Source organism: Triticum aestivum, chromosome 6D, assembly GCF_018294505.1.
Source record: "Triticum aestivum cultivar Chinese Spring chromosome 6D, IWGSC CS RefSeq v2.1, whole genome shotgun sequence".
Classification (NCBI taxonomy): domain Eukaryota; kingdom Viridiplantae; phylum Streptophyta; class Magnoliopsida; order Poales; family Poaceae; genus Triticum; species Triticum aestivum.
In genome coordinates this window covers 110,156,222-110,166,633 of record NC_057811.1, presented here as the reverse complement: position 1 = coordinate 110,166,633, position 10,412 = coordinate 110,156,222, and the positions used below count along the sequence as shown (strand labels likewise).

At 51.4% G+C, this 10,412-nt stretch overlaps 1 protein-coding gene across 1 annotated transcript; it reads right to left on the bottom strand.

Annotated features, from left to right (window-relative positions):
- Nucleotides 1-4,491: 4,491 nt before the first annotated feature.
- On the bottom strand, nt 4,492-6,823 carry LOC123141268 (uncharacterized). The gene has a single exon (XM_044560449.1). It carries the CDS (start codon nt 6,736-6,738, stop codon nt 4,549-4,551), a length of 2,190 nt encoding a protein of 729 aa, XP_044416384.1. The 5' UTR covers nt 6,739-6,823; the 3' UTR covers nt 4,492-4,548.
- Between the last annotated feature and the right edge of the window lie 3,589 nt (nt 6,824-10,412).

Here is a 10,412-nt window from a genome sequence, read left to right as displayed (position 1 = left end):
TATTTTGAGCTATAAGACCCTAAAATTGGAAAGCATTTCAAATGAACTCTGAAAAGGTTTTGTTTCTACTTACAACAAAAAACTTATTTATTTTATTTCTAATTACTTATGTATTTTACTTTAATTATTTTGTTTTTATTTATTTTACTGCTGCTATTTTTATTTATTTTACTGCTGCTATTTTTACTTAATTTATTAAGGTTTATTTATTGTAGTTACTATAGTTTATTTTAATTTATTTTATTAAGGTTTATTTAGTTTTATTTATTTTATTAAGGTTTATTTATTTTATAAATATAAAAAAATGAACATAGATGCACTTATAGAGAAAATTCAACCTAAATTCATAATAAATTTCTATGAAATTTACTATGAATTTAGGTCAAATTTCCTGTATAAGGGCATCTACTTTCACTTTAAGAGAAGCTCAACAAGGCATAGAGGGACGGGCTTATAAACTGGTGTGAGCGCCCTTCGGTTGGCGAGGTGGGACTAAACACTGGCCGCAACTAGGACCAGCCCTTTAGTCCCGGTTTGTGGTATGAACCGGGACTAAAGGGTGGTGGGCCAGGAGCGTGGCCCATTGGTCCCGGTTTGTACCACCAACCGGGACCAAAGGGTCCATACGAACCGGGACCAATGCCCACGAGGCCCCGGCCGGCCCCCTGGGCTCACGAACCGGGACCAATGCTCACATTAGTCCCGGTTCGTGACTGAACCGGGGCTAATATGAAAACTGCCCTGTGACCTAAGCCTTGTTTTCTACTAGTGGAAAGATGTGTCTATAGCCTAATAAATGAAGTGTTGCATGTTACCACACATATGTTACTCCCCACTATAGAGGTAGTAACATAGACTAGTAACATGCACCATGTTACTAGTAACATGCACCATGTTACTAGTCTATGTTACTACCCAGTGTGGCTAGTCTCAATCAGCGACAAGCTCCAGTCACTGTCTTCCGATTTGTCTGCATGGGATAGGACCCACTTCGGGAATGTCCGGCGCGAGATCCAGCGCATGAAAAGGGAGCTACAGGAGCTGCGAGAATCCCCAAATAGATCTGGCCCTGCGCATATTGAGCTCAAAATAATAGAGAGGCTCACCGAACTATATCACAGAGAAGAAATTTTATGGCGCCAACGAGCCCGCGTTGAATGGCTAATGCATGGAGATAAGAACACGTATTTTTTTCACCTGCGGGCGAGTAGCAGAAGAAGGAAGAACCAGATCAAGGCCCTTCAGAGACCGAATGGTGAGCTCACAGATAATGTTTCGGAGATGGAAAACATGACTAACACTTTCTATAGGGACTTGTACACCTCGGAGGGAGTGCACGATATGGAACAGGTTCTTGAAACAGTTCCTACCAAAGTCACCGCAGCGATGAACGAGTCTCTGAATGCTCCGTATAGCCAAGAGGAAGTCAAGGTAGTTCTGTTTCAGATGTATCCCACTAAGGCGCCTGGTCCGGACGGTTTTTCGGCGCACTTTTTTCAGCATCACTGGGACACGTGTGGGGGAGATGTCACCTCGGCAGTTCTTCGGATTGTCGAAGGAACGGAATCAGCGGAGTGCATTAATGATACTATTTTGGTGCTGATCCCAAAGGTAAAAAACCCCACGCTACTTTCCCAGTTCCGTCCAATTAGCTTGTGCAATGTCTTGTATAAAATTGCGTCAAAGGTGATCGCTAACGGACTGAAGCTAGTCCTTCCTGAAGTTATATCTGAGGAGCAGTCAGCTTTTGTCCCAGGACGTCTGATAACAGACAACATTATCACAGCATACGAGTGTCTGCATTTTATGAAGAGGAACAAGGCCAAGAAACACCAGTCCTGTGCGCTCAAGCTGGACATGACGAAAGCTTATGACAGGGTGGAATGGCCGTACTTGCAAGCTATAATGCTTAAACTGGGTTTCAGCTCCAGGTGGGTTGATATAGTAATGAGCCTGGTATCCACAGTTACTTTCTCTGTGATGTTTCAATGGAAAGAAACTTCAACACTTTAAACCTTCACGAGGTATCCGACAAGGGGACCCGATTTCTTCATACTTGTTCTTGCTTGCAGCAGAGGGCCTTTCGTGCCTGTTAAAATCCAAAAGTGAGTCATCCAACTTGAGTGGTCTACAGGTTGCTCCTACGGCGCCGCCAGTGAGCCATCTCCTATTCGCTGATGACAGCCTGCTGTTTTTCAAGGCAAACGGTGTGGGGGCTAACGAGGTGTACCATGTTCTGGACACTTACTGTCAGGCGACGGGGCAACGGATAAACAATGCAAAATCTTCTATATATTTCAGCAAGGGTGTTCCTGATTCGGTAAGACAAGAGATTAAAGATATACTCCAGGTCCCAAATGAGACTCTTAATGAGAAGTATTTGGGGATGCCTTCTGACATAGGGAGTTCAAAGAATGGTGCCTTTAAGTACCTTAAAGATCGACTGTGGAGCAAGGTTCAGGGTTGGATTGAACGCACGATCTCCTCGGCCGGAAAGGAAGTGCTAGTCAAGTCTGTTGCCCAAGGAGTATCAGTTTTCTCTATGTCCTGTTTTAAGCTTCCCAGAGGATTATGTGAACATCTCAATATGCTTATCAGGAAGTTCTGGTGAAGTAAGGAAGGAAAACGGAAGCCTCATTGGGTGTCCTGGAAAACGATGACACAACCCAAGGGCATGGGGGGCTTAGGTTTCAACGATTTTGAGCTCTTTAACCTAGCAATGTTGGCGAAACAAGCATGGAGACTACTGCAGAACCCTGAGACCTTGAGTGCACGTATTCTCAAGAGCATTTATTATCCTAACTCGGACATTCTTGAGGCCGAACTGGGTAATCACCCTAGCCAGGTGTGCCGTGCTATCATTGAAGGCAGGGACACCCTTAGGCAGGGATTGATTAAACGAATCGGGAACGGTGCAGCAACCAATATCTGGAATCAAAATTGGCTCCCTACAGAGGGAATGTTCCGCCCATATGGCAGCACAACACCAAATCCACCGGTCAGAGTTTCTGAACTCATCATAGGCGCTACAGCCTCTTGGAACAGACAGGTTATTCAAGAAAACTTCATGCCAATCGATGCACAGGTCATCCTTGCGATTCCATTGTGTACACGGAACATACCTGACTTCTGGGCGTGGCATTATGAGAAACATGGAGTCTTTTCTGTTAAGTCAGCTTACAAGATGTTGGTCGCAACTAAGTTAAGAAGGGAAGCATGGCTTGAGGGTGCGCCCGGAACCTCAAATTCGGTTGCAGAAGAGGGATCTTGGAAAAGATTGTGGAAGACGGAAGTCCCGGGGAAGATCCGTATGTTTTTATGGCGTCTATCAAAACACTCCTTGCCAACAAATGATGTTAGGGCACATCGCCACATGGCCAACTCCGATCAATGCAGTCTATGTGGAGCTCGGGACTCTTGGCGCCACTCTCTTTTGGAGTGCTCATCATCAAGAAGTGTGTGGGCTCTAATGGAGTAGGATATCACACATAAAATCATAGAGAACAAGGAACCAAGCGCAAGACAATGGCTGTTTTCAATGATGCAATTGTTATCACATGAGCACTTCGTCCTCACTGCTGTCACTCTTTGGGCCATCTGGCACGCACGACGTAAGCTATCCATCAGTCCATCTTTCAGAGCCCCCAAGCTACCCACGATTTTCGTTGTTAGGTTCATTGCTGAACTAGATGCACTGAAACCCCAGGGTCCAGGGCGGGGAAACACTTCGGCGTCGGGCCACCCTGGCCAGCGCCGGCCTAAGAGGCCACCAGCGGGAAGGTGCAAAATTCATGTAGATGCTGGAGTATTGACAAGAAGAGGAGGATCATCAGCGGTTGTATGCAGGGACGAGTGGGGAAACTATATGGGCAGCTCTGCCTTGGTTATCGAGGGTGTGGTAGACCCGGCCACCCTTGAGGCAGTGGCATGCCGGGAAGCATTGTCCCTGGCTGAAGATTTGGGCATTCAGAGCTTTGTTGTTGCGTCGGATTGCAGCCAAGTTGTATCGGATATCAACAGGAGATCACATGGGACCTACGGAGCGATCATTGAGGAGATAACTATAAGATCATCTACCTTTCAGTGTAATTTTACTTTTGAGAGTCGTGCTGTTAATTATGAAGCACATAGATTAGCCAAGTTTTCACTATCTAGAGGTCCGGGGCGCCATGTGTGGTTTGGAGTGCCTCATGACCAAAGTTGTATCCCACTACATGTGGATTTTCTTGAATAAAACTTGGTTTTACCCCTAAAAAAATTTGTTTGTAAAAAGAACTAACCGTATTTTGTACTATGATATGAGATATGTAGGAGTATTTTCCGTCTAGAAAAAAAAAGGGTGGGGCATTCCACAGGGCGCTGATATACCGCGCCACCGCGGGTCCGCGGGGTCTCGCAGTCGCAGGCTCGCCTCAGGATGGACGAAGTATAAGTGGGTGTGTGTTCGTGATGAGTTGCATACAATATTCATAGCAGGTTAATAATAGTTGATATTCATATATACACGCCCAAACAAATAAAAAGAAATACAAATGATGACATGATCAGCTAACGCGAGTGTTCGACATCACTCTCGGGACGGCAAACAATGCCCGCATGCCCGAGCAACGCCCAAAGCACGGTGATGAACTCGCCGCCACGCCGGAGCGACTTAGCATGCGCCGTGACGTTCTCCGACGGCGCCAGGAAGACGATGAGCTCCGCCCAGAACTCGGCCAGGATTCTCCAGACCGCCTCCTCGTCGCCGACCTCCTCGGCCAGCTGCCGGGCGAGCTTGGAAGCCTTCCTCAGCGTCTCGTTCATGCTCCCGCCGAGGCACGTCGCCGCCCGCTCGTACCGCACCAACGGCCCGGCGCAGCGCGCGAGGACCCTCGCCACCTCCTCCGCGACGCCCTCGTAGAGCTCCTCCGTCCACGCCGGGTGGTCCGGCAGGAGCTGCGGCTTCAGCGCCACGAGGTACGCGCAGTACCGTGACAGGTGCGTGGCCACGACCACCGTGTGGTCGCGGTCTCCGCCGTCCTCGACGTCGTTGTCGTCGCTGCCATGAGCCGCTGCCTCCGAGCGCTTGATCTCAAGCAAACTCGTGGCGACATGCCACACGAGGATCTGCTCGGAGATGCTTCTCTCACCACCGCCGCCGTCACCGACGCGGCAAGCCCAGGTAAACTTGTCGGCAACGCCGCTACGTTGCAACGACAGCACGCCGTTCCCGAGTGCTCCGTGGTTCGTCCTCAGCGTCGTCACGATGGCTGCCTTGACCGACGGCGGCACGGGGAGTGATGTCTTGGAGATCCGGTCGACCTGCCGGGAGACGCATCCGCAGTAGCACATCCGGGTCTGCAGGACGGACGTCTGACCGAACCGGTCGTCCCAGCGCTGGACGGCGTTGAAGCGGAGGACGCGGGCGAGCTTGCCGCGCGTCCACCGCGACCTGCGCCACGACGGGCGGCGCGCGTACTCGCAGATGGTGGCCACCTTGATCCAGTCGGAGCGGACGTAGTTGGCGATCTCCCACCCTTCGGTGAAGACGATGGCGACGATGAAGGAGACGGTGACGAGCACGTCGAGGCCGACGATGGCGTGAAACACGGTGTCGTGGCGCTGCAGGTAGTTCCTGAGCTGCTCGTAGTCCACAGCGAGCGCCGTGCCTTGGTTGGTCATGTCGTGCACGATGGCACCGCCGGCCGCGAGGCAGCTGACCCACGTGGCGAGCACGAGGGTGGAGTTGAGCACCGGGAACCACCACCCGCTCGCGTAGAAGGAGGTGAGCTTGGAGTAGAGGAAGTCGGCGAGGAAGGTCAGCTCGGTCTCGATCACCCCGAATGCTCTCTCGGGGCTCCCCGCGAGGAGGCCATCCTGGACGAATGCCAGAGCTCGGCGAGAGCCCACCTCCGCGAGGGGGCACCCGAGGAACCTCCGGAGCTGCAGCTTGAACAGGCAGAAGGACAGGCAGAGATCCTTGGTGTGCGGATAGGACGCGAGGAGCGAGTCTCCGGCGGAATAAAGCCGCCATATCCGGTCCATGGTGACCACGTGCCCGGCATCGGCGGACAATGACGGCGCCTGAGACGTCAGGCCAATTTGGTACCCATGCGGCCTGGCCTCGATGTGCAGCTTCTCCTCGCCCATCACCAGGTAAGGCGGCACGCCGTCTTGCGCGCTGTCTTCTCCTGGATGGTCTTGCTCTCGGCCATGGAGTTGCTTCATGTAGTCGGAGATGAGGTAAGCGTTGAGGCCGACGGCGAACGAGTTCTTGGCGAGCTCCGCGGCGACGAGCCGGTGGATGAGCTTGACGAGGCTGAGCACCCACAGCCAAAGGAGCACGCCGGTGAGCTGCGGGCTCCCGGCCTCTCCGCCGCTGCTGATGATGAGGAACGCCACCCAGCCCATCCGCGCCAGCTGCTCGACGGAGGGGCGGAACTTGCTGCCGCCGGAGGTGTTGCTGTCGATGGTGAGGGAGGAGGAGCGGGCGGTGTCGATGGTGTTGCGCAGGATCTGGAGGAAGACGGTCCAGGCGAGGAGGAGGGGCACGCGCGCGGCGTCCCACTTGGCGGCCGCGGAGACTGCGTAGGAGACGAGCGGGAGGAAGAGCGTGGACGCGGCCCACACGAAGAGGCGGAGGGCGGGGTGGCCGGCGCGGCGGCGGTAGGAGCTGAGCACGACGAGGAGGGACAGGAGGATGATGCTCACGATGGCCGCCACCTCCATGAGGAGAAGGTTCAGCAGGCTGGTTCCCATGGCGCTCGATCGCTGGGTTCGCAGCTCGACCGATGTTCGAACTTCGTATTGGCCTGCGCATGCAGGGGGGCGGTGGCGCGGTGTCACTGGGTTTTGCTTGTCAGAAGAAGTCTGGACTACAAGTCAAGTAAAAGACAGAGATCAATTCTTTGCTTTAGGTGCGCAATGAAAGATCCAATGACTGCTGGAAAGTCACCCCATCACATGTACAAGTCTTACCAGGTTGCACCGCCGCTCCTTTTCTTGCATGCTGGCACAGCTCACCCTTGACACGTTCGCACACATGTCTCTGTGAATGTAGATAATATTTTTTCTACACCTCAAAAGAAAATTTCTATTGTGAGGGAAAAGATAGATCAGACGGCACCCATGCGCTCCAACTTTCTTAGTACAGGTCTACAGGACACATACATACAAGGACAGCAAACCCCCGTTTGTTTCAGTTTTGACTGGATTCAAATCACCTCTCGGTTTGCTTCAATGATAAAGATGATCATATAGATATTTTCAAGAGGAATATACTAAAGATCCCACTATTTCTCCGACGAGGGTGCTTGAGTTTTTTTGATGAAACAAGGGTGACAGAGAATATGAACGAGCCCTTGTGTAGGCCGTTTTCAGAAAGAAAAAAAGTTTTAGATGCTTTGTTTCAAATGGGACCGCTTAAAGCTCCACCTGCTAGGTTCTACCAGAGGAACCGGTTAATTCTTAAAACATAAATAATTGTTGTTGTTTTGAAGTTCTTTTATACTGGTCTGATGCCTGATGGAGTTAACGATACTACTATTGTGTTTATTCCTCAGGTGCTATATCCAAAGAATTGAAAGATTTCACACCCATTAGCTTGTGTAACGTGATCTATAAGATCGTGTCGAAGTGTTTGGTGAATCGTCTTAGGCCTTATCTCAGTGAGCTTATTTCAGAGAACAAGAGTGCGTTTATCTCTAGGGGGCTAATATCTGATAACTCTATAATTTCCTTCGAGTGTATACGTCATATCCAATCCTTGAAGAGGGGCTTTCCTTTGCGTGGTTACAAGTTAGACCTTTCGAAGGCCTATGATCGCGTGGATTGGGACTTTCTGGAGGGTTGATACGTCTCCGTCGTATCTATAATTTTTGATTGTTTCATGCCAATATTCTACAACTTTTACATACTTTTGGGAACAATTTATATGATTTTCTTGGACTAACATATTGATCCAGTGCCCAGTGCCAGTTCCTGTTTGTTGCATGTTTTTTGTTTCGCAAAATACCCATATCAAATGAAGTCCAAACGCGATAACAATTTACGGAGAATTATTTTGGAATATATGTGATTTTTGGGAAGTGGAATCAACGCGAGACGATGCCCGAGGGGCCCACTAGCTCAAGGGGCGTGCCCCTTACCCAGGGCGCGCCCAACAAGCTTGTGGGGCCCCTGTAAGGTGGTTGGTGCCCTTCTTTCGCCGCAAGAAAGATAATATCCGGAAGCAAATCCCCTCAAAATTTCAGCCCAATCGGAGTTACGGATCTCCGGTGAAAGGATCAATATGGTTGACTGGAGGGGGGGGGGGGTGAATAGGCAACTACCAATTTTTAGCTTTTCTTAACAAACTAGGTTTAGCAACAAATAGGTTGTCTATATGTGCAACTGGGTGAACAACCTATATGATGCTAATAACGACAACAACAACAACAAGTGCAAGCAAAGGATACAACACAATAATAGCTTTCACAAAGTAAAGGGAAGAGATAATCACAAGTGGAGCCGGTGGAGACGAGGATGTGTTACCGAAGTTCCTTCCCCCCAAAGGGAGAGAGATCGGGCGAAAATGAGGTTTGGAGCAACAATGGAGCTTGGGGGAAGAGAGAGGTGGTCTTCTTGGGGAAGAAGACCCCCTTTATATAGTGGGGGGGGGGGGATCCACCCGTTAACCCCCACTTTCAGCCTGTGCACAGTGGTACTACCGCACCACGTCGCGGTACTACCGCAAGAGGTTGCGGTACTACCGCTGCCTGGTGCGGTACTACCGCACGCACGGTAGTGGCCAGAGGATGGACTACTGCACGAGGCAACATGCAGTAGAACCGCCGGAGCGGTACTACCGTAGGCCCTTACGGTACTACCGTAGGGTAGTTTCCAACAGCCACAGGAGGTGCAAGGAAGTAAAAGTTACTTCCGTGTCAACCTCCGCTGAAGAAGAGACTGTGCAGAAATCCGGCACGGTAGTACCGGACGCAGTTTTGCGGTACTACCGCTCGAGAGCGGTAGTAAAAAACTACATCCGCAACTACTATTGTAGGCGCACGCAACAGGTGCTGGCGTCAGCGGTACTACCGCTCCTTGGAGCGGTACTTGTTGTGTCGGGGATATACCCCGCGGTATGACCCGGCCGGGAGTATGACCCGGCCGGACTTGGCGCTTCATCGTAACCCGACGGAGGATTGGCGATTCATGAGCCTGGCGACTTAATGATGGCCCCGACGGCGGGTCAGACAGAAGAGTAGGCCCAAGGCCCAGAAGGCCGGCTCATGTTATGGTGGGCCGGTTTATGAGGAAAGGCATAAGGAATATTCTCCTACCAAGGAAGCAAGACCCGGACTTGTATTCAACTTGTAAGAAAAGCTAGACTAGTCTTAGTCCTACTAGGACTCCGCATGTAACCCGCCCCTCTAACTTATATAAGGAGGGGCAGGGCACCCCAAAGAGGGACAGACAAGACAAGAAACAATCTCTAGGGCTAAACACCGAGAGCCGGTTCCCGGCGACTCTCCCGTGATCATAATGAGACCTAGCCTCAAACAACATGTAGGGTTGTTACCGGATGATGTTTCCCGGGGCCCGAAGCTGTCTAAATCCTTGTCTTGTGCTGTATCTCTCGATTCCGCTCAACCCCTCTCAAGCTACCACATAGATGCGTTGGCCTCGCGACTAAGTCCTGACACTAAGGACATCTGCCGTGACAATTCCACGACAGTTGGCGCCCACCGTGGGGCTTGCGCACGGTGGTGTTGAGTTCTTGGAGGGATCTTCCCCAGGATCAAGAAGTTCGCAATTTTCTGTTGTTATCCCACATCCCGAGAAATTTCATGGGATGAAGAAAAGATTACAGCAGAAGAATCCACATCATGGACGAGCTGTCAGAACAGCATACATGAGACTTGCGATTGAAAGCGATTAGGGTTCCTGCGTCGCTGCCGTCGTCGTGTGATCAATTCGGTGAAGATCGATTCTACTGCAAAAGTTGTTGTACGCCGCAGCCGCGTGTCACCGAGACCGACAGGTAACCGAGGTTGACACAATCGATTTGCCCAGCCATCGCCAACTGCCAAGGCCGCCTCCAAGTTGCCATATCGAGGACTTTTCACGTGAAGCCCCATACCATATTGAGTACTTTTCGCGTGAAGACCCCGGAAGTGAATTCAGGATCGGATTGAAAAAAAGGGGAGCAGCCAACGAGCCGGAAGCGGTTGCCACCATCGGGTTGCCGTCACTCCGTCGTTCTCCGCCCCTGCGGCTTTGAGCTGCTGCCCGGCCCTCCGCCACCGGGTCGCCGTCACTCCGTCATTCTCCGCCCCCGCGGCTTTGAGCCGCTGCCCGGCCCTCCGCCACCAAGCTGCCGCAGCCGTGGTCCCGCCACCGACGGCCGGTCGCCTCCGCCGTAAGACGCCGCGGCGCCGCTTCCGTGCTCC

Excerpts from the sequence above, each read along its gene's own strand:
- LOC123141268 (XM_044560449.1), bottom strand. The coding sequence starts at position 6,738 with ATGGGAACCAGCCTGCTGAACCTTCTCCTCATGGAGGTGGCGGCCATC.